This window comes from Pistacia vera, unplaced genomic scaffold (assembly GCF_008641045.1).
Source record: "Pistacia vera cultivar Batoury unplaced genomic scaffold, PisVer_v2 Contig505, whole genome shotgun sequence".
Classification (NCBI taxonomy): Eukaryota; Viridiplantae; Streptophyta; class Magnoliopsida; order Sapindales; family Anacardiaceae; genus Pistacia; species Pistacia vera.
Window position 1 is genome coordinate 292,154 of NW_022196341.1, and position 25,549 is coordinate 317,702.

The window sequence follows — 25,549 nt, forward strand, 5'->3', positions numbered from 1 at the left end:
CCTGGGATTGCAGAGAGGCTATGAGACCAACACTACCATAAACTGGATACATCACCCTAACTCTTTCTTCATACAGCATGCTCTTTACTGCATCTTCTCTTCTGTCTGCTGGAATTCTCTGCAAATAAATTAACATGATTTAGTAATTCAAATTGATGACCCATGTATATAAATAGGTAAAAAAAAAAAGGGAAGAAAAAAAACCCCATTTTGCAGTTGGACATAAACATCAGGCCGATTAGAAGGTACCACATTGTAAAACTAGGATAAAGTTGAGCCAAAAGATCTCAATTCAAGATATATTCATGAGGAAGTGAAATCTCTTTAGGATCTATTCCAACGTTTAGAAATTGGTTACTAGACAAAGATAAACCGCCCAAGAAAGGCATCAAAGCCCTAGTAGCCCTACTAAATGATGATTCAACACTCGTGATTAGTGGAATATATGTACATATGGTGCAAAGAGGATTAAATGTGAATGGTAATCAGAACTAGAAATATTACTTGCAACATTTTGGTGAAGTTACTGCAGCAAAGATTCGATGAACAGCTTCAAAATTGTGAGACTCAGAAGGTGGAAAATAAGGTAGAAAGATGCATTGAGTGGTGCAACGCCTGCGGAGAAGCAGCACATGGCATATTAATTTGCATGCAAACTCTTTCAATTAGAGGATTATGGTTACACTAACAATGACAAATTTGATATTTATTGAGCCCAATTGGAGTTGCATCTGGAAAATGAGATGCAACATATTCTAATAGATATTGCTGGATGAATATGCCATTGGCTTGATTTTTATGGCTGCCATTTTCATTAAAAAGGTCAATGGAAATCACTGGAGAAGTCGATCAATTATTAACCAAATTTTTACGTGGGATGAGGCTAGTAGGCTACATTTGATAATACTGTAGTGTAGGATATTGGGAGGATTGCATCAAGTAATGATACAGGTAAAGGTAACCAACTCCAATTTGGATTATTCACCACCAGAAATGAGGTCTGCCTCACAGCGTCAAATCAGGGGCATTTTGTGGGGCGCATGGTGAGAACTCCGCCGGAACTTTGAGTCTGGGACACTGGGCCAAGATATCCTGAGTTTACAGTGGTGATTAATTTTTAGATTATGATTCAAGTGGAGATTAAAGTAAAGCTATAGAGATAATTTTGGTGAAAGTTCAATATACGTATATAAAGTTTGAGATTTCAATTGTGTATACGTAACTTTAATAATAAAATCTAAACAATATGAAATATACACCGACACCGACACCGATATAAGAGAAAAAAAGTTTTTAAGGGAATTTTTTGAACTTTCATATTAAATAGGATTTGAGATTTGAGATTGAAAAATAAAATCAATATGGATTTAAATGTCATGAGTTAAGGAACGAATGAGCCTAAATTGATGAAGCAAGACATCATAATTCTATCTCTGTTTTCCAACAACAGCAATTTGGAATGAAATCCATTTATGAACAAAAATGCCATTGTTGAATATCAGAGGTTAGTTTATCATTGTAAAGTACATTTAAGTTATCAACTAGTCATTTACATAGGCAATCTGTATCACCAATCCAATGCATCTATACCATTACAATAGCCTATAAAGATCATTCTTCTTAAATATAATGAATTCACCTTCCAGGGAAGTAAGCAGATCAATCACAGCTCCCGCTTCCGATCCATCAAAGTATTCCAAAATATTAGACAGTGAAACCTGCAATAAGATATCCATATTCAGATGTTACTATGAGCAAATGAGAAAAATGTGTAGACTAACTTCAGGGCTCTTTTTCAACTCACCCCCTCGTCATACTCCTGAATAAAGTTTAAGATGGAACTCTCTGTTGCTCTGAATGCACTGGAACTTCCAGCTTCATTTTCAACTCTTTGGCGTTTCATTGAACCGCGTTCATCATCATCATCATCATCATCATCATGGGCTAGCTTTGGTCCCTTGACACTTGTGGAAGTAAGAGAGGCACTTTCTTCATTATTGTGAGATGAACAATTAGCAACCATATTCTTCGGCGACTCTTCAACTACATGAGGTCCTTCAATGTGGCTCATCATCATCATCATCATGGGCTAGCTTTGGTCCCTTGACACTTGTGGAAGTAAGAGAGGCACTTTCTTCATTATTGTGAGATGAACAATTAGCAACCATATTCTTCGGCGACTCTTCAACTACATGAGGTCCTTCAATGTGGCATGCATCAGTAGAATGTTCTCGCGGTGCCTCGCTCAGAAATCCATCAGCTTTGTTGTGGCTAGGTGCCATCACTTCTTGCAACTTCCCCCATTTTTCCATTGCCAGAAAAAGCTTGATATGTGCGTAACTTATCTGGCATCATTGGGCAAATATATTCAGTTTTATTCTCAAGTAAATGACATGAACAAAAATCTCTATACATAGGTCAATAAGCACACATAAAAAAAAAATTAATACAATGGATTCATTCAAAATATCAAAGAATTGACTCAAACACATCAATCTTACATCCTCTGGTAGTTCATTCTTGATGGGCTTCAACTTGTCTGTGGAGCCAACCTTTGAGATTGCACCCTGAATGGCTAACAAAATCTCGTTTGTCAGTCCAATCTCAACACACAGTCTGGTCCAATCAATCTCAAATCCCTCCTGCACAGCCTCTAAAAGATACTCGACAACAGTTTGTTCTTTTATAGGAGCTGACCTACCAGGGTAGTTCTACGGAGAAAAATATAAGTTATGCACTTCAAAAATGACTATGCTGTTAAAAAGATATTTTGTTATAAACATCAAAGATGTCATACAGCAATTTTCTGAATTGATAGATCCTCTTCATGCCACATTTTCCAAGCTTCAAACTTTGCAGGCGTCAGCGGTTTTCTTATAGAAATAGTCTGTAAACCTACTTCGCCATCCAGGGAAAGGTTTAGTTTTTGAGAAAGATGCCTAATAGTTTGAAGAAGATGATTCCCGTGTGTCATTACAAGGTGCTGCAACATTAATCAACATTAGATTGATATTCTAATCTATATGAAAAGAGCTTCATCCGAAGGAAATAAATCTTATTTTCTTTACTAATAGAAATTACTTTCTCAAATTTACAAATAAAAAATGAAATAAGCAAAGTAAGGTTAGTCTCAAGTACTAACAAAGGGTACAGCAAACCATTCTTTTTGCTTAAGTGTCTCAATGTCCCAACATACTTCCTGATATACATAATTTCCTTTCCTCCTCGAGTATGGAAAGAAACATGCACCAGTTCTTAATGTAAACTTGATCAAATCAAGCTAAGAAGCGAGAGAGAATCATTTATATAAAAATGTTAAAGAAACATGCACCAGTTCTTAATGTAAACTTGATTTCCATATAGTAGGTGAAATAATAAAGAGCAGAAAAATTGAATATTTTAATAAAAAATTTCTCTCCTAGGTCCTAAATTCTCTATTTTGTGAAAATAAAAACTGAAAATTCATATACAAACACTGATTGCAAATTTTGAGAGGGAGAAAAAATGATAAACGAGAAATGAGTTAAAAAATGAACAAGGCCATAATGAGCATCAAGAGGACAAATGGAAAGAGAAGATTATTTTAATGCCTCCTAATGACATGGACATACCACTGGGAGCCATAGAAAATATGAAGAAGTAGGAGAGAAAGTGGAAGCAAATAGACAGTAATCAGTGGTCAATAGAATATAAAATACCTTACTAAAAACCTGACCAAACCAAGATATACTTGGAGTTGACATAGACAAACCTATGGCAAGTGAACTGTAAAGGAATTTGATTTACAAGTAGAAAGACTTTTCTACAATTGCTCAGAGTTAAAGTTAGTGTAAGGACAGTTGGGATTGCTCATCTTTACATGGTGCAAACACCATGATAAAAAATTACCAGCCATCAACTTTGCAACTGCAGTGAAATGAATTTTGACTTCCCAAACAACCCGAGAATGATTCCTAGCATAAATTGCTGAAATTGGATAGAGAAAAGATAATAAACTAATAAGAGCAACTCTAAGAGGACAAATAAGAAAGGAAAGAAGGGAGAGAAAAGAAAATAGAAAAAAGAAAAAAAGAAAGAGAGAAATAACCAATCACACAAAAATATGTTTCACTCTGCAAGTAATGTGAAAAAGAGGGTTCCATGTAGTTGATGAACCCCAACAGAAAATGAAACTTTAGACTACATAAAATTACCCTATAATCAAATATCTTATATTCACAATTATTAGGCCAATAATTAAAGGTCAACAAAATTAAGTATATATAAAATTAAGGTGTATTATAAGATTTATACCCAATCATATTACAACACAAATTATCACATTCCTTAACTTCATTATACTTTTGTTCTTTAATACACATTGGGATACATATACAAAAACTAATCTTTTCTGTTCACCAATTAATGTTTGAAAACAAAATTATGTAATTTATGATTAAGGAAATTGTTTAGCTTATGCTGTCATATCCTGAGAGGTGCATGACACTCATTCTGACAATTTGTGCCAGATAATCTATATTGCAACTGCTCCATAATACTGTCAGTTTGCATAAATCCTCGATTATAGTGTAAATATCCTTCCTACAAACAGTTTTTGTAGATAATCTATATTGCCACTACTCTCTAATATCATTGTCAGTTTGCACTTGTACCCCACGGTAGTGTAGATACTTATTTCACCCATGGTAAAATGAAAATACAATAGAAAAATGATTACCACCCCATTAAATTACCTTCCTTCTACCTACTTCTTTTCTGAGGTTAATGAAAGCCTTATATGAGAAACTAAAAGAGGGAAAAAGTTAAAGGTCCTGCACACTATATCATTATTGTCTACAAAAAATAAATTATATTCTTCACAAAGCATAAAGGATACTAAGTTCCAAGCTCAAGAAAACAAGTATTTTGGGTAAGTAACTGCTATTTTCCCTATTGTTAAGATATACCTGGTTGACACCATCGATGTTTGCCAATCTTGCTTTAGTAGATGGCCTTATTAATGCAATTTTCTTTATAGTTTGATCACCACATACAGCATACCTGTGATGAGAAAATAATATTTAGCGCACTCACAAATGACACATTCCATCTAAATAGATAGACATAAGGTTTCCCCTGTAATCTATAAGCCAATTGCCCTTACTAAAGGTAGCCTTGCTTAGATGAGAAAAACTTACGGAGCAGTTCCAGAGAATCTTGCAAGCTTCATTCTCTCCTCTAACAGCATGTGATAGAGTTGTGCCTCAGCCTGAAGTAGAAAAAGACATACATACGCAGAGGAAAAATATGAAGTCAAAGACCAGAATTTTAGAAGTGAAGATATAAAAGCACCAAGTGAAACAATAATGTCAGACCAACCTAGTTAATGTGCCCAGATCATTTGTAAGGTTTCAGTGGGTAAATCATCTCCCACAGGCAATTTAGAAATAGAACCCTATCATACTAAACCAGATAATTTCAACAAAGAAAGAAAAAGAATTCCTCAATTCTCAAGACAATGTTGAAGGAGATTTGTTTGAGGAAAATATATTTAGCAGTTCCAGTGCTCATCATTAGAAGAAAAATCAAATACATAACAAGAAAATATGGGAGATGTGAACATTATTTAAGGCATTGGCTAAACAACAAACTGAAAAAAATTTATTAGAGAAGCTATAAATATGTTTTTGCAGAGATCTAATGACTATTATCCTGAACTTGGAGTTTATGCTCACTTGTTTAGAGTGGAAAAATTGTTTTGGTTTAATTAAGAAACTGAGAGAAAATCTAGCCGATAGCAGTACAATCAGAAAGTTAAAACCTCAAGTGTCATTCCATCTCAAGTAGTAGAACTGCTCTTCAACAAATAGCAATACTAAAATGCAAGGATGCAGTACCTTTTGACACTTGAAAAGGGCTTCATGGGTATCACTCTGAGAATCTAAGTCTAAATCAGTCCAGAGACTCCAAACATGGACAAAAATGCATGATATTATACTAGATTACTAAACAATCCAAACGTATAAACCGAGAAAACCTCAGCATTAGATTTTGGAATCTTGGTCCAATCAGGTTACAGATGCCAGAAGAGTGGGATCTCTAAAGTCTGACGTGATTCAAACTTTTTCACTCCTAATTCTTGAAGACTCAATGCAATAATACAACGGTAGAAGCAAACCAGATTGAAATAACAATAAAAGAGAAAAATAACACTTATTTACCAACCTCTGAAAATCCCTCATGTTCTAATGTCACTAAACTCTTCAGTTCTCCAATTTTGCTTGATGTGCTTTCATGTTCCTCTTCATCAATCATTTCACTGGTTAGCGGCAAAACTAAAGGTGGTTGATGATCAGATCTTGCCAAACTAAGATATTGCTTTCCCTTCTGACTGACACTGATGCATTGAGATATAAAGTTGTAAAATTAATTGTAGGTACAAAATTGACCAGAAAGTAAAATAGTAGTCTTGAACTGGTGGCACATAAAAAGTGGCCGTGAGAAAAATTGCAAAAGCAAGGAAAAATTACAGCCAAAGAGTTTGATAATTTGCAAATAACATAATAAACAAACAGAACATACCTTACAGTTCTGTAAATATCTTTGACAGTCTCCATTAAATAACCTGCATTAAGTTGCAGCTTTTAGTTTAAGACCGACTATAGCTAATTTATTATTCAACCTGAAACGCTAAAAGACAGTGCAATCAGTGTCAAGGTTAGAACAAACATTCTATAGATAAAACTCATTTAAGACAAGAAATAAACTAAATCACTAAATTAAAAAATGTGAAAAGTTAATAACCACTGAAAATTTAGTATGAGCAAAAGACCACATATTTCTTCAGTTGTCTCCTTATACGTATCATTTTGCATTGTACTTCTAGTACTATCAAAATGAATACTATAGCTACCATAAACAGTCCTGAAGGGTACCAATATTAAACAACTAATGTAGTCCTAGTACCAGAAGAGATTAATTGGTAAGCCAGCGCTTTCCACCAATTTGATGAATGATCCCTACCAAGTCCATGAAGTGGAAGCTTGTCAAAGAGAGCATCAAGAACCTTTTTTGACTGTAACCACAATTGAAAAGCAATTATTAATAATATAAGCACCGATCTCAGAACTAAGAAACAGCAATAGAATCAAAGCAAATAAAAGAAATTTGTGTCATCAAGGCTGCTGTAATACAAATAGGAATTCAAGATAATGAAGAAAATTAAAAGGATCTGGAAAGTTAGTTGAGTAAATTTCTATAAAATATTTTCTTTACAATTTCAGGATTGGTATTTTCTTTATTATGCAGGATTTTATGATTTCCTTGTCTGAGTCAAAAAAAAATTGTTTATGATTAGGACCAGCTAGGATCTTTCATAATTCACATACTTATCGTCTATTTTCTCTTCACAAAATTCAAAAACTCCTGGTTTAAGTGGTTATATCTTGCAGATTCAAGACTTAACTTCTAGCCTATTTTCCTCCAGTACATCAAAACTCTGGAATGACTACAAAGCACTGAGGGTTGGAGGAAACTTAGTTGGCAAGGCTTATAACAGGGGTGATGCTGTCTTTAGAGATTATAAAGGTTATCACAAAGGTAGTTTTCAGTCAGTATAGGTATTCATGAAACCTTTTTTGCAGACCTCTTAGCAGTTATTCTTGCATTTGACAAGGCTTATACCAAGGGTTGAGAACCTTTGGTTGGAATGTGATTCAAGGGCTGTTTTAGGTTGGCTAAATAATTCTCAATTTGCAGCTACTTGGAAGTTGAAGATAAAATGGCACACTTGCTTTATCAGATAAGGCAAATAATTTCATGAAAAAATAGAGGAAAAACTTATTCACACTTATTCACTTAAAAAATACATATCATACATCTCTAGTTATAGACTAACTCTAGATATCTTGATAACCTTAAGTTAGGATTATCCTAACTTTTAAATTTAAAAACTAGATAATGCCTAGATAACTCCTAAGTTTTCACATTCTTATCTTAGGAATTCAACACTCCCCCTCAAGCTGATGATAGTGTCTATGCAATTCCCACTTGGAGGTAAGACATCAAAACTTTGTTTAGACAATCCTTTTGTAAGGATTCAGCGGTCTGCTGGCTTGTAGGTAATATAACACACAAAAGCTTCTCTTCTATCTTTTCTTTGATAAGTGGCGATCTATCTCCACTGTTTGGTTCTATCATGATGAATTGGATTGTGTGCAATTCCAATTGCAGCCTTGTTGTCACAATAAGCTTCATAGGTTCCTCACTCTTGTCCCAACTCAACTAATAATCTTTTCAACCAGATCAGTTCACAAATACCTGTTGCATTGCCCTAAACTCAGCCTCTGCACTACTCCTTGCTACTACAGTTTGCTTCTTGCTCCTCCAAGTCACCAAATTTCCCCAAACAAATGTACAATATCCTGAGGTAGACCTTCTATCACTCTTTGAACCTGCCCAGTCGTCATCTGTGAAAGCTTCCACCTTTCTTCATTAGTCTTCCTAGAACAGTCCTTTCCCAGATTTTTCTCAGATATCTTAAAATTCTATTTACACTCAAGATGCTTCTCTTGTGGATTGTGCATATGCTGACTTACAACACTTACAGAAAATGCTATGTCAGGCCTAGTATGAGATAAGTATATCAATCTCCCAACTAGTCTTTGATACCTCCCTTTATCAACTGGTGTATCTCCATTTATCTCATAAGTTTCACATTCTGTTCAATGGGAGTCTCACAGGTTTGCAACCTAACTTCCAGTATCCTTCAATAAATCCAGAACATATTTCTCTGAACACAAATTCCCTTCTATTCCTTGCAATCTCCATGCCTAGAAATATCTTACTGCCCCAAATCCTTTATCTCAAAGTCTCAGCAGAACTTTTTTTACCATATCCATTTCTTCAAGATTATCCCCTGTAAGATAATATCATCAACATATACTATTAAGATAGTAATCTTACCATCCTTAGTCTTGAAAAACAGTGTATGATCAGCTTGTCCTGAATAAACCATAACTCCTGATAGCCTTAGTAAATTTCTCAAACAGGCCCTAGGAGACTGCTTCAACCATACAAGATTTTTTCAGCCTGCACACCTTCTTGTCAGCCTGATTTCCTTCAAAACCTGGTGGCAACTCCATAATAACTTCTCTGCAAGATCACCATTCAAGAAAGCATTCTTAACATCCTTGTTGCAAGGGCCAATCTAATTTGTAGCAAGAGATAGAAGCACTCTAATAGTGTTCAGTTTGCTACAGGACCAAAAGTCTCCTCATAATCTACTCCATAGGTTGTGTGAACCCCTTAGCTACCAATCTTGCCTTGTATCTCTCAACTGTTCCATCTGCCTTGTATTCACGTAAAAACCCATTTGCAGCCAACATAGTCTTCTTTTCTGGTAAGCCACCAGCTCCCAAGTCTTATTCTTTCAAGGCCTTCATCTCCTCCATTACAGCCTCTTTCCATTTAGGATCATCCAAGGCTTCATCTACTGATTTTGGAACTCTATAGTTGAAAGATTATAACAAATGCACGAAAACCAGAGGACAATTTATCAAGACACAAACTTAGAAATAGGATGTAAAGTACAGATCGAACTCCTTTCTAAGAGATATGGAAGATCTCTCTTGATTCAGACTTACGAGACAAACCTTTTCCAACTGATGACTGTGAGTCAATGACTTCTTCTGGTTGGGATAATTGGCCTTGCAGATCATTAAGATGCTCATTACTTTGATGATCAGCTTTCCGAGAATAAAATTTCAGTCCTGGCTGATTGAGTCTTGCTAATCCTTCCCCTGTCTTTTTGTGTTTCTGACCTACAATTTCATGATTTTCTGTTCATAGAAATGGGACTTATAGCCTCAGAATCTGGTCTAGTTAGAAGAGGTTGAGTTAGGGTAAATTCAGGTTTAGAGGTGTTGATGTGAAGTAGGATTAGAATTCTGACTTAAGAAGTTTTATTTCCCAAAACAATCTTCATTTAAGTTCTCCCCCTGAAGAGAAGGATTGGGAAAATAAGTGAGACTCAGAAAGTCACATCCTTAGAAATAAACATTTTTCCCTTAATAGGGCAAAACACTTATAGCCTTTCTGTGTGGGAGAGTATCCTACAAACACACATTTAATGGCCTTAGGTTCTAACTTCCTCTATTCGGAGAATGGGCATGAACATATGCAGTACACCCAAAAGTTTTCAAAGGAAGAGAATTGAGAGCTCTAAAGGTAGGAAATGTTTCAAGGAAGACAGACAAGGAGTATTGAACTCTAAACTCCTAGAAGGCGCCTATTGATTAAATAGGTGGCTTGAGACTGCCTCACCCCAAAAATATTTAGGCTGTTCATGGTGAACATCAAGGCCCGGGCAACCTCTAATAGGTGCCTATTTTTTCTTTCAGCAATCCCATTCTGCTGTGGGGTATCTCACATAGCTTTGGTGGATAATCCCATGGCTGGATAGATAATTTCCTAGGATAGAATTGAAATACTCTCTACCATTGTCAGTCCTTAAGATTTGAATCTGTGTTTGGAATTGAGTTTTAACCATGGAATGAAACTTCTGAAAATCTGACCTGCTTCAGATTTTTCTTTCAAAAATATACCCAACTTAGTCTAGTATGGTCATCAATGAAGGTAATAAACCACTTAGATCCTGCAATGTTGTAACCCTAGAGGGTCCCCAAATATCACTATGGATTAAAGAAAAGGTCTAGACTTCTTGTAGGGATTTGCTGGATACATTGAACGAGTATGCTTTGCATTTGGCAGATTTCACATTGAAATAATGATAATTTTTATTTCTGAATAATATATGAAACACCTTTTCAAATAAGGAAAACTAGGATGGCCTAATCTTCTATGCCATAACATTATTTCTAATTACCAGAAACTGAGGCAGAATTACACCTAGATGCTATAGCTGGATTATTCTCATTACCTTCTCATCAAAGTAGTAGAGCCCTCCTTCTTCTCTAGCATTGCCAATCATCCTCCCCGAGAGTAAGTCCTGAAATTCACAGTGGAAGAAAGAATTTAGCCACACATTTTAAGTCTTGGTTAGTTTGCTAATGGATAATAATTACAAGACAGGCTAGGAACATGAGGAGAATTAAACAAAGATTTCTAGAAGTTGGACTGATCCTTTACCACTACATTTGACAAGGAACCGTCAGCTGTTTTGACCTTAAGATTACCATAACATGGACTGTAAGACACAAAGACACTTGAGTTACCTGACATGTGATCTGAGGCTCCTGAATCTATAACCCAAGGTTTGTTTGTTCCCAAACTAGTATGCAGAGCTGTGAGGGAATTACCAGTCTCAGCAAATGAACATGAATGACTTGAAGAACCAAATGCCCAGAACTGGACTGACTAAACAACTCATGTAGGTGTTCTAACTGCTCTTTGCTGAATGGTACAGGCCTTGATGATCCTCAACTTTCAGAGATGTATTTTCCTCCACATCAGCATGAAATCCCTTGCCATTAGGTTTATTTGTCTTCCAATTTGATGGTCTGCCATGTAGTTTCCAGCAGGTAGCCTTAGTATGCTTTGGCCGATGACAATATTCACACCAATTTTCTCTCCTCGTCTCAACAGTTTTTGATCTACATTAGGATTGGTATGTGTCTCCCAACCCTTGGAAACAAGAGCTGAGGACTCTGATTGTGGCTGTGTACCCAAACTGCTAGTTCCTGCTAAATCACCCATCATCACTTTCCTTCTCTTTCTCTCTTCTTACTTCTGCAAACACTTCACGAATAGAAGGTAAGGATTCTTTTCCCAAAACCCTACCTCTCACTTCATCTATTCCTTATTCAGCCCTGCAAGGAACTCAACACTCTCTCCTTTTCCAACATCTTAGTGTACTTTACATTGTCTTGAGAGCAACTCCATTTTGCCTCATAGATAAATCCAACTCTTGCCACAACTTAGCCATACACTATAATATGGGTTACAGACATGTTACCTGTTGTTGGTCTCTCTCAACCTTGATTTGATCTCAAATATCTGTGCTGAATTCCCCATGTCTGAATATGTTTCTTTTGCTATTTGCCAATATCTTTTGCAGTGGGAAGAAACAAATAGAGCCGCCTATCTCCTCCTCCATGATTGATCAACCAGGCCATTACTGTACTGTTCTCAGCACCCACTTCTCATATTCTGATCATCTTCCTTCGGAGCTTTGACTGCTCCAGTCAAGTAACCCAATTTCCTCTACCTCGAACCATCAACTTCATAGTTTGAGACCATGGGATATAATTTTTTCCATTCAATTTGGTGAACACTAATTTGAACGGAATTATTATCATTTAACTGAGGTTGGACTCCTGTTTGTCCGGATTGCAGATCTGAAGAAGGAATCTGTTGAACATGTGGTGGACTTAGGCTCCTACCCTGCCTGCCACCATCATGGCTGTTTAAAACCATCATTACTATGGCCAGAGAACCTGGCTCTGATACCATGAAAAATAGAGGAAAAACTTATTCACACTTATTCACTTAAAAAAATACATATCATACTCTCTAGTTATAGACTAACTCTGATATCTTTTTTAAATTTAAAAACTAGATAATGCCTAGATAACCTCTAAGTTTTCACATTCTTATCTTAGGAATTCAACATTTCAGATGCTCTCTCTCATTTATCAGGAAGAAATTTTGGTAAATTACCTTGTTTATAAAGGGCTCCTTCAAACTGATCTCAGTTGGTGGGACTTTCCTACCAATATGATTTTGGGGGTGAACCTTGCTACAAGTTCACTTAGCTTAACCTTCTGGTTTGTAACCCTTTTGCTATTCTGATTCTTGCTTATTTCTTCTATCTAAAGATTTTTTTTATTTTAATTAAAAAGAAGCTAGTTTGATTTAAAAAATTAAAAAAGAAAAAGAAAAGACTCGCAAGCCCCACATGAAGCTTAGAGAAAGAAAGGGAAATTGGATGAAATATCATATTTGGGGAGTCCTGATGGAAATGACCAAATAACCTATATATATATATCTCCGGCCTCATCTCTCTCATGTCTCTAACACACTAAACACTCTTAACTTCTCTAAATGAAATCAAACAACATTGGAAGTCATGATTTTTACAAAACTTACATTTTTAGAAAAATGGTTTTTTTGCAAATATAAAAAAATTTGTGTTTTTTGTTTAGTTTTTGAATAAAAAAAGGTAATTATGAGTGAAATATAGGTTTTTGGGGAGCAAAAATTTGAAAATGGTAGATTTGTTGAAATCTTATAGTGGAAAAACGAACAAGTCAAAACTCTGATCCTTTTTCAAGAAATTACAAGATTCTCGTAATTACTGTAATTTTAGTTAAAATATACAAGGTTCTTCTAGAAATTTTACAATGAAAACATTTTGGAGAGACCCTGTAAACTTTTGGAAGAGACCTCAATATATTACAAAATAGCCCACATAAATTTCTAGATAACCTTAAAAAATTACAAGAAAGGACCTCATAAATGTTGACTATCAATTTGGCCCAAAAGTTATGATAATCTTGTAGTTTTTCCAAAAATTACAAGAATGTCATGAAAAATTACACAAATCATATAAAATCCATAAATATCAGGAGAAATTTTTACTTAGATCTCGAATATGCTCCTCTTCCTCAAATAAACCAGCAACCAATTACACCAATTTCACATCCAAAACGCATACTTTTACAAAAGCATATTCTCATCCCATATTTTAACCCCAAAAAAGAAAGAAAATTAATCTAACACATTTGCATGAAATCAAATAAGTTTTTGGTTCTAACTATAAACTCTAACATTTCTACATGCCAGGATGATGTACAATCATTGATTATCATACGCCCAATGAATATACTAAAATAGAGGAAGGATGAAAGATACAAACATAGAAGATGAGAGTATTTTGATATTCAATTAAAGTTACCGGTCGATATGGGAGAGACAACAAATCAAATATGATTATTCCCTCAATTTTTCCCAAAGAAAAAACCATCAAACCAAGATGCACATCAAGATAAAGAATGTATTTGGATTTAATTTTACAAAATCATTTCCATTGGGAGAACCAAAAAAAGAACAAAAAATCTTATAAACCCCAACATCAATTGTCCCCACAAAAGCTATAAAAGAGTTAAACCTATGGGTGCAATACAGGAAAAAAAGAAAAAAAAAGAAAAAACGAAATTTGAGACTCTTAACAAAAGTTGACTTTGCACGCAAACAGTAAGGAAAACGACAGTAAGGAAATCATGAGGAGCTAACATAATTTGAAACAGCTACAACAGAACAAAGTTCTTAAGCATCATTGACAAGGAATATATAAACAAGAGGAAAAAAGAGAGAGAGATAATAACTTGAAATTCGCACTCTACCATATGTCACCAACAAAACTTAGAAATAATAACCAAGGAATGGATAGTGTGAACTATCATAGAGAATATGGATTATGTAGAGAAGGATTGAAATAAGAAGGAAATCAAAAGAATTGAGAAGAAATAGATATTAAGAAAGACAAAAAACAAAACATTCCAACAACAATAATAAGCCATATGTTCTTGATTCTGCTTTCAATAGATATTCTACTATTAGACAAAGACCTTACTCGAGACCCACGAAGAACGTCTATGGGCATATTGAGACCCCAATTACCCCCACATGCTTGAATGCAAGCCATTAATATGTATGATTCCTTAGACATGTCCCGCTCCCTCTTTAAGATTGTGCAGTTATCACAATTTCCTGAAGTCAGAAGGTGAATAAATTACACAATATCTAATAACAATTTACAAAATTTTGTGATGCAAGACATCTTGTTTACACATGATAGACTTATTATAAAGATGAAACTAAGATAGAGTATTTTTTTAATATGTGCAAAGCCCTCTAATAAATGAGTAGTATTATTAGAATCCCCAAGAAGTGATAAGATGAATTAGGACCAATAATGATGCTAAAGTCTAAATGAATGTTGAACATTAAATGCAAGGGAATAAACCAATTTGTCTTTATGTGTGTAAAAAGGTAGATGTCAAAACAACTACTAATGTCAAATATTATATGTTGAGATTAATGATATTCATATATTCGATTCTACATTTATTTTTCATTCAGCATGAGCCCAATTACGTTCTCTATGATCTAGGTGTGAATTGAGACTTACTAGTAGTTCATTCCTATGCTAATATTCTCACAATACAGGATAAAATAGGCTCTTTATTGATAAGATTAAGATTGACGTACTTTATTGATAAAATTGAGGTTGACAAAAACCAGATTGGGCTTGGGTCGGGTGTCAAAACCCAACATGGATTTTACCTAAGGAAGCAGCCCTGGTCTTGTGTTCCTTGAACCCAAGTAGGGTGACAAATGAATTGACAAGGTCAGATCCTTGCCTTGTTTTTGGTGGGGGGGGGGGGGGTGTTTGTTTTTGTGAAGGTGTTTACACAATTCTGTAGGGATGGTGCTAAAAATAATCCTCGAATTGAATCCCTATCCCTCATACCCACCCAGCCCATTTCCCCCAAAATATAAATAAAAATATAAGCAAAAAGAAATATCTAATAATTGGTTGATTGATGCTTCTTAATCAAGAACTTCTAAGCCAAATCCTAATTTCAATCTATAGATGGTTTTGTTACATGTTCTGTTTTATTGTTCTACTGTTCTGTTGTTGGTGATTATTAGTCCAAGTCAGTTGGGATAGTTGAGTTCAAGTCAGTAGGGATAGTTGAGTTCAAGTCCGTCGGGATAGTTGAGTCCAAGTTGTAGAAGTTGACCTGGTAGAAAGGGAAGAGCTAGCCTTCTCCTAATTACTTGGGATCTAATATTTTATTTTTCATTAGAATGATATCAAAACCAAATGACTAGCCTTCTTCTGCTTACTTGGGATCCAACATATGAGACATTTGCATTTCTAAATAGTCAAACAATTCAGATAATACTGAAACACTTTTTGGAAATGATTCAAATGAGTAGAGTTTTTGTTTAACTTATTAGTTGACTTTTTTCCTAAAATTTTCTTTGAGGAATTCTTCATAGAATTTATCAGAGAAATTACAAATTCATGAAACCATAATATTTGCTTTCACATGATTTTCATGAAAATGATTCTAAAGCATTTAGCTTCTATCCAATAGCAAAGCTCTTTTAGTAAGATCACCCTAGACTCAAGAAAGGAGTAGAGGCACATCATGTCATAATATGAGTTCAACTTTGAAACATCATATTATCAAAATGTTTTTGAAGGTGTCGACAGACTTGGTATCTCAAGAGACAGAGGACTAGCCAAAAATTTAGCGATGCTGGAAGTCTTTTTAGGAACTATAGTTTTAAGAACATTCAAGACAATGTGAGTTAGGGGTGTTTAGAAAAATGCAAAAATCGAACTGAACTGGTAACCGAACCAAATTTTCGGTTAACCGAAAAATTGGTTCGGTTTCAGTTCATTGAAATTGAAAAACAGCATTTTCCGTTCGATTACCAGTTTGGGAGAAAATGCAAACCGGTTTTACTAACCGGTTATATATATATATATATATTAAATTAAAAAATAAAAATAAAACCCTAAACCCAAATCCACTTTACATATGTATGAATGTTTAATTTTTATTTAAATATGTATTGTTGATGTTTACATTTTAAATCAGAAAAAATTAAAAAAAAAAAAAAATTAGTTTAAGCCTTAAGGGAAAAACTAGTTCAAAACCGGCTAACCGGTTTTTTCTAAGCAGTTAACCGGTTTTTCGATTAACCAAAAAACCGGTCTTCCCCTAAACCGGTTTGGTTTCGGTTCAGGAAAGTTCCTGAACCGAAAAACCGGTTTGGTTCAAGAAAACGGTTAGCTGATTCAGTTAACCGGTTTTGAACACCCATAATGTGAGTACATCAGTCTCATGGACATAAAATTAAACAAGTTAAAAATTGATTTTTTGCAAGCTTTTGTATATCCAAACCAGCAAGACCATGTGTGGTTGGGTGGATGTAGGTATGCATTGAATGACATATGTACTAAATATTTTTCAAAAAGATAGAAAAGGAAACACATGCATGTTGATACCTACATGTGATGAAGAGGAAGTTGCAAATCTTATAGACATGGGAAATAAACAAGGTAAGAGAGAAACATTAATGCTTATAGATGAATACCAGTAAACTGATATATTTAAATTGAAGGCATACCACATTTGTCAGCTGAATATATTTCTCCAAAGTGATTAAGCAATAACTTTCTTCTGCAAGTTGTCAATAAGCAATAGTGTTGTGCAGCCAACAGTGACTCCATGACAGCTTTTCTTTGGTTCTCCTGGTCAATAACAGCCAAAAAATTATATTAAAACTAAGGTATAATATTCCAAGGATAACTTGCTTGGAGACAAGCAAAATGTAATCAGACATAAATCTATATAATAGAATAATAAATAATTATAGCCCAATCCATAAAACCAAAGCGAGCATAAGGTAAAACAAATTTACAAAACAAAAGCTTAGCAAGTTTCTTAACCAAAAAAGAAGAAGAATTTACTGTTTGGGTTTCTCCACAGTAGAATTCAGCCTTTGCAAAGTCACTTCTTGCAAAATAAAGCCAACAAGCGGAAGCTATACCATCTCTACCACATCGCCCACTTTCCTGATAGTAGCACTCCAAACTCTTTGGACAACCATAATGTATCACATGCCTTATGTCAGGCTTATCAATACCCATGCCAAAAGCTACAGTGGCAACCATAACACGGAGTTCATCCGTAATAAATAATCTGAGACAAAAACAAAGGGTTCAATTTGGCAGGACAAGGATCATGCCAATCAAGTGATAATGCAAGGGCAAGGCATATATTAAACGGCCGAAAATCCATTACCTCCCTGATCTTTCCATCCTATCACTCGAATAGCAACTATTCACATTTTAATCATACTGCCCCAAACCTTTACAGAAGCTCATCAATGACCACCCCAAAGCTCAATTCCATTGGATTTTTGCTATTTTGACCAGGGCAAGACCATCATTTTACTCCAATTGTCTTGAACAAAACTTATAAAGGGTTCTCTTACCCTTATTCAAATCAAAACCTTAATTTTTTTTTATGTAATATCTTTATTGTCAATCAAGCAGAAAGAAAAAAAAAAAAAGAAAGAAAGAAAGATAAATGGAGTCATCATACCCAACAATGGGTGAAGTGGCTGAGATTGCTGCAAAGCAAACACAGGCCAGCTGACACCAGCAGAGTGGGCTTCGTGCCCCACGCCGCAGCAGCGGTGTGGCCTTGTGAGGCACGCTGCTGCCAGCAGCATGGGCTTCTTGCCCCACACCGTAGCAACAACACAACCTTGCAAGCAATGTTGCAAACAACTGTGAAGCAAAATCTAGCTTTGAAACAAACTCTTCTTCATCATCTTTAAATGTTCTTTGGTTCGAATGAGATTTACGTTTCAACATCCGAAGAAGCAACACCAAAAATGGGTAGATCCAATCCAGATTAAGACATTGAGTTTGAAAGAGATTTAGTTGAGCAATGACTTGGTTGAGTAAGTTTTGGAATTAAACTTACAGGCTTTGAATGTTATTTTAAATTTTAGTATTTTCTTTCTTTTTTTTTTTTTTTTTTTTTTTAAGATTTTAGTTTTAGAGTTTGGCTAAAATGGTAATGTGGATTATAAGGGGTAAAACAGACTGTTAACACAATTATCAACAGCAACTTAATGAAAACAGTTAGTAGGGGTGGTCATTAATGAATTTCTACGGAGGTTTGGGGGAGTTTGATTAAAATGTGAATAGTGCCATCCAAGTGATAGCTTTGAAAAATCAGGAGGTAATTGATTTTTGGTCTATATTAAAGCATTTTCACATATATGACAAATAGAATTGCCATTTTACACATGAAGTATATGTGGAAAACCTGTGAGACTTCTCACGAGCTTTACTTCCCATTTGACCATGATACATTCCAGCCTCAATTCCCACCTCCAAAAGTGCCTTGAAAATCTGGTGAATGAAGTGATTAAAAATAGTGTGAGCCAAAGGAATCATAAGAAATAAATTAAATGAGAAAGCTAACAGGTATATAAAGTACAAATGGGAATACTGAAGTCGTGTTCAAGGAAAATATACAACGAATTGCTACATTGGATAGAAACATCATAAAGTGGTCTCTACATCACAGGAACACAAATGCACCCATCAACTACGGGTGAAGTGTAATTGACAGATTCCATTGACTTCAAATACCCTCACAGGGAACACAACTATACTTCAAAGCATCAACAAATTTTGTACAGTATCTAATGAAGTGTATGTAAACTGGCAATTCTTTTACTACTCTAATATATTCATGTTTTACAAGAAAACAATCTTTTGCTTTTATTGGACTCCTCCCGTTGGGTACACCTACAACAAAAAACCCATGCAATACTCATCCTTGTGTAATGCCATTCCAAAGCGCTTCTCCTAAAATGCCCTCCAGATATAACTTGTATTCTTTTCGTTCTAAGATAAATCAAATTTATTATATTTTCATGAAACCCAATTTCATTTAGAGCTTAGACAATAGCAAACATACTGGGATGATATTTATTGTTTTGTTTATCCAGCAACAATGAAAAGATGTAGCCTATTCAAGGACATGCAAGTTCCAAATTGAAATAACTAGCGAATCATAGGTTAAGGCAGCTGATTTGAGTTGAAAAAATGATAGAAGAAAAATGAAAACAGACCTGCTCAACATCTTTGATTGTCGTGCAGTAAATAATAGTTGAACCAGCATTAGCTACAAACACTGAAATTTCTTTCACAAGCTCATCCACAAATGACTGACCCCGATTAATAACTTTCACACCATAGAAGAGATTTTTGCGATCAAATGATCCAATGGCAACATAAGGATCCTTCATTTTTAGGGAATTCATAATGTCATTGCGGACCCTGGAATGCCAAACAATAATTAAAATATTTATATATATATATTTGAAAAAAAAAATTAAAAGTTCTATTGAACTGATACAACTCTAAGTACGACAAGGACAGAGAGTACTTCAAAAAACACAAAATAAATAGAAACACCACAATAGCTAGTGTCAGAAGGAAGACCAAGGATTTTAAAAATGAAGGTCAAGTCAAGGAAAAGCTGGTAGTAAATGAAATAGTGCTTTTATTGACTATTTTCTGAATCATCAAACAGAATATAAAGCCACAATTGGTTCAGAACAGTCTTAAAGGAAAAGATCCAGAGACAGACAGATAAGAGATGAGTCCGTCCATCAGTTCAAGGCATGTCGTAATTTTTAGATATGTACGGAATAAAACAAATACAATCGGAACCGTAACATCCAGTTATCCATTAAACCTTAACTGCTATTAAATGCATTATGTGAATAGCTTATCTAATGGTTAAGATCAGCTAACAGGATATAATCTATTCAATAAAGCACAGTTAATTTGAGTGTGTGTTTGTCAGTGTGTGTAAGAGAGAAAGACTTATTTGGGGCTTCAAAGGACAGAATCTATGACCATCAGCTTGAAATGGCAACATAAAAGGTCATACAAGAGAGGATGAAGCAAAAAGCAAATCAGTTAACACACAAGAAGCATCCGCAAATAAGCACAAGCTTGAGAAAGTAAAATCTTTAGGACAAGAATAAGATGATTCTTGCAAAATAAAGTTCCATACACTCCAGTATTGGCAACATTTCAGTATAGCATCACTAGCTTAATTCTCTATGACCAGAAAAAGTACATGACGACCAACAGTAATTGCTAATTTCAGCTTACCAGAGATTAGGATTTCAACCACATCAAACCAACTTTAGATGAACAAAAATCCATTTATGCGCAAGCTCAAGAAAACAAATTAAAAACTCAAAGCTAATAAGTGGAAGAACTCAATTAATATAAGTCTTGCAAAACATTACATCCAGCCAATTTAAGATAGATTTCCAATAACATAAGGTACATACTTTTCAGTAGCGGTTGCAGTTAAGCCAACAAATGGAACATCCATGAGAGTATCATGTAACTTGTCTAACTGCTTGTATTCGACCCTGATTAAAATTTCATGGCAACAAAAACTATTAGAAATAAAAAGAAAATATACTCTTGTCGTGCTTGGTCAACTGTAAAGTAAACAAAACATATTCCATGAAGTAACAATTTTACTTGAATGATAAATAGAGAAAAACAATATTAGAATGCTTTTTCTGTTTAAGTAATTTTTCTTCTTATTCTTATTACTTTTTTCATCGAGTTCTGTTTTGCTATTTTCTGACAGACCTATTGGTTCTCCATCTATGTATCTTTTTCATATTACAATTAATTATTTAGTTCCGTATTATATATATATATATTGTGAAAAGCCAGCAGCAGATGACATGGATAATGCTTGATGAGTCAATACACAATGCTGCTAACTAAAGAAAGTATCCAGAAGAGTAAGGAATACAAAACCATAGTGAGAAGCAACATAAAGACTGTCTAAGATGGGTTAAGAGACACTCATCCAGGGAAGATATGAATGAGAGTAACCAATTGATCTAGAAAAATGGCATGGTCATTCATAAATTTAAAACGGACAATATTTCACTCCAATTAATCACTCAGCCAGTACAAGTTTAAACACAGGAAAACCAAAAAATTTGAATTATAAGAACAAGAATCACATTTGAAGAGGAAGAAAAAAACAACCTGAAATCATGGCCCCATTGTGATATGCAATGTGCTTCATCAACAGCGAACAGAGAAATGCCCACTTTCAGCAATTTTGACCAAAAACTGCAGAAATAATTGTATAAATATGGACGAATTGTAGTTGAACTCCCATCAAACATATATAGATTTTAATAACAAATTTATCTTCTAGCACCACGAAAAGATATTTTTCTAATTGACTAAGTGAATCAATTTGGGGAAAAAAATGTAGAAGAGTGACCTTATGGGAATTAAGCATGCTTTTTCTGGAGTCATAAACAATAAATGAAAATGACCAGTCTCAGCTTTTGTCTGGACAGTAGGATCAGTCTGAGCAGAGCCAAGATACTCAGCTTTGATGCCCCTTTGTTTTAAACTCATCACCTGTTTGTTCATAATACCAATAGAATCAATAAGCTAAACAATTATTGTAACCATAACTAGTCAAAAGGAAGGTCTAAAATAAGGGCACATACTGGTTGTGTAGCGTTACCAGATCAATTTTATTATTAGTAGCCGTTACACATAACAATGTTTCCACAATCGTAGTATACAATGTGATTACATATCAATGACTAAAAAATGAAACCAGAACTTGCCGGTAAAATTACTGGACAGGAATCATTATAGGCAAAGCCCTAAACCCAAAAAGTAAAAACCTGATCTTGCATCAAAGATATAAGAGGGCTAACGACTACGGCCGTTTTTCCAGTAAGCAAAGGAGGAAGCTGATAGCTGTTAAACAAACAAAGAAATATATATACGTAAATAACCAATACCTGAAACTGTTGATACAATTAAAAACAAAACAAAAACAAAATCTGAGACGAAGCTTTTGATTTACCATAAAGATTTTCCACTACCAGTAGCCATGACAACTAGGCAGTCCCTTTTGTCTATAATTTGATGAATGACCTCCTTTTGATAAGGACGGAACTCGGAATAACCAAAAAATTTCTGTAAAATATGAATAACATTGTTATAGAATGAAATGATGAATAAGAACAAAATCAAAATGATGAAATGAGTCAAAGGAAGTTGAATCTGACTTTGAGAGTAGACTCCATATCATTTGCGCTGGCGCTTCGTGTTGGGGATTGTGGCTTCTCCGAAGGATTTCGTACATCTTTATGCCAGAAGCATTAGAAGTCCTTTCCCGCTCTTTTTCTTTGGGCTGGGCTCCATTGGGCTTTCTAACGACACCACATCCACAGGATTTAATCTTGAGAATGGCCCATCACGTGCAACGTGGCCGCCAGTCAGTGGACTTGACTACGGATGCATATCTCCCACTCTATTTAATTTGCAGGGAATATCAAAGGAAACCTCTTATTTCTGGAGATTTCTCAAAAACAAAAAACATACATTAAGTTTTAAAATGACACTTTCCCACCTTTCATTAGGCTCTGTTAGTGTTTTCTGTTAATATTTTACTAAAAAGATAAAAATAACATTAAATAGTTTATTTCTTAATTAATTTATTATAAATTAAAATTTAATTAAGTCAAAGTCTTTACTCGATTATTTATTTGTTCAAGTGTAAAGATACCTTTTTTCTTTGTTTATTTAATTAATTAGGAATATTAATTTTTTATATTAATTAGGAAAAATGAAAAACATCATAAATTTAATAGATTATTGAATAATAGTGATGAGATATTGATGACATTATAAATAAATATTAAGATCATTTAACTTTAAACAATTTCATAACATTACTCCTAACTTTTTAGATGGAACTAACAACTTTTTCTTTTTTGACTTTTTAAGGGTACTTTCATCTTTTTAATAAAATATTAACGGAAAACATAACAGAACCTAACGAAGGGTAGCAAAGTGTCATTTTTAAACTTGAAGGGTGGGAAAGATCATTTCGTCAAACCTTGGGTGGGAAAATGTTGTTCTCCCATTAGATAATTTGAATAACTAATAGACTAACTTGTCAATTGATGATAATATATTTAATAAATTAGTTCGGTTTAATGGAAATTTTCCTCCCGAGGTTTCCTTGAATAAAAGTTTCCCTCTCAAATTTTAGAAATAATAATTTACCCTCTGTCTTCAATACTTCATTAGAGTTTGGTTATTTAATTTAATAGATTAGGTGTAAAATATGTTAGTCAATTAACTGAAACTGAACAAGAACATAGAGATGAGGGGGTATATTGTTATTTTTGATACCTGAGGGGGGAAATTTTATTTGAGGAAACCTAAGGGAAAGAAATAACTCAATTGGGCAATACAATACTTACAACCTAATCTTACAAATTTTATCTTACAATTCCGACATGACAACTCTTAATTGGTCAACTCGTAATAAGTCCTGTTTGTCAAACAATAAGTCTCGCTTATCTAACTGTGAGCTAACCAATTACGAATTACCACGTCGGAATTGTGAGATAAAATTTATAAAATTAAGTTGTGAGTCAATCTTTATTGAACTCTATTAAGTTAAAATAAGTCCACCAGTTTAAGTATTACCATGGGTAGGGCTGATGGTTTTACTCTTTAATCTCGGTGGGATGATAGTGATGTGAGAGCTTATATTTATTTAATTCTTAAAACAAAAGAAAATTGAAGATGGAATTGTAGATAACTAACAAGATGAAGTAGTCCAACCGCCATACTTTGTCATTTTTCCAACGTTTGCTTGGGCCTTGAGAGTGCCTTGAAGTTGAACCTCAACAGCAGCCTTGCAAGGACCTTCTAAGGTCGCGGAACTTAACGAGAATGTTGCTTTCGAAATCAACACTTTGTTTGGCCTTGTTGATGCACAGGCATTTTTCCATGCACTGGTCAGAGGCTAAGAAAAGAAAAATAACTTAATGAAGATGCTTAATTTGAACAAAGAAAAAGTTAAGAGACATTGAAATCCTTATGCATATGTATTTTGGATTGCACCCGAATTATCTGGTCCATTAGCTTTTCTGTCATCTTTTGTCACATCAAAAACGGCCTAAGCTTCGGTTGTTGATACAAGCAATATCAATAAAAGCATATAGTTCTCACTACGCTACTCGATTTCGCCACCTAATCCATTCTTCCTTTATTGTTCGTTTGGTTTTTTGCTTTAGTCTTTTGGGTGAGTAGAAATGAAATCCTAGATATGCAATAGTCATTTTTATAATGCGCTAAAGGAAAGTCATGCGAGTGATCCCTAACAATTTTATCACCAATTTGGTCCTCCACTTGAAAAGTGTTGCAATGTATTACGTTATAACAAACTTTTCCGTTATTAGTTTCCTTAATTTGTTTCATTTACATTTGACTAAGGAATCATAGATGGAAAAAAGGGGTTTATTCTTTTATAGAAATAAAAGTGCTTTTGCACTATTCAGTTTTAAACAAACGGAGACTAAAATGAAAAGAATTATTAAAACTTAAAAGCGTGTCGTGTTTAAGTAACCCGAATTATGTATTATTGTATTTTAGCATTGGTATGTGGTCAGGGGAGAAAGACATACTGTTGTGTGTGATTTTTCCATCAAGCTCGATGAGTTGCGAGGTATTAGATCGACTCAGAATTAGTCCGATTCTACCGGTTGTCCGACCCAGCCTTAGTTCGTCAACATATAACTCGACCCAGCACAACCTAGTAGCGAACAACCCAAATGATCATTCAATCAATTCCCAAATAACTTTAGATCCCAGATATTACGGGAATGACCAGATTAACAACAACCTCTATGCAATCAAAACGCCTAATCGCGAGAATATCGAAGTTGCAGTTCAATCAATTGTAATCCCTTTATTTTTGCTCTTTCCTTTATACAAACCTTGTATATAAACCCCCTCAAATGATGAAAAAAGGGTTAGAAATTTTCCATAGAACTCTTATTGTAAGCTCTCACAACAAATACAAGAACAGTGGACGTAGGCATAAGAGGTTACCTCGCCGAACCACTT

At 34.5% G+C, this 25,549-nt stretch overlaps 1 protein-coding gene across 1 annotated transcript; it reads right to left on the reverse strand.

Annotated features, from left to right (window-relative positions):
• LOC116105789 (ATP-dependent DNA helicase RecQ-like) lies at positions 1-22,852 on the reverse strand. The gene is made up of 22 exons (XM_031392197.1): positions 22,693-22,852; positions 22,488-22,600; positions 22,303-22,378; positions 21,885-22,027; positions 21,641-21,727; positions 20,917-21,000; positions 19,678-19,885; positions 18,864-18,949; positions 17,492-17,723; positions 17,149-17,272; positions 14,573-14,709; positions 6,946-7,054; positions 6,562-6,604; positions 6,205-6,376; positions 5,178-5,248; positions 4,947-5,040; positions 2,798-2,983; positions 2,502-2,711; positions 2,087-2,345; positions 1,805-1,929; positions 1,640-1,718; positions 1-118 (listed from the first exon to the last, which is right to left on the reverse strand). The coding sequence occupies exons 1-22, from the start codon at positions 22,708-22,710 to the stop codon at positions 69-71; spliced, it is 2,706 nt and encodes a 901-aa protein (XP_031248057.1). The 5' UTR covers positions 22,711-22,852; the 3' UTR covers positions 1-68.
• Positions 22,853-25,549: the final 2,697 nt, after the last annotated feature.

Coding starts and splice junctions, on each gene's coding strand:
- LOC116105789 (XM_031392197.1), bottom strand. Junction 22,028..22,302: donor TATCTTTGATGCAAGATCAG/GTTTTTACTTTT, acceptor ATGAACAAACAG/GTGATGAGTTTAAAACAAAG. Junction 5,041..5,177: donor AGATTCTCTGGAACTGCTCC/GTAAGTTTTTCT, acceptor TTCTCATCACAG/GTATGCTGTATGTGGTGATC.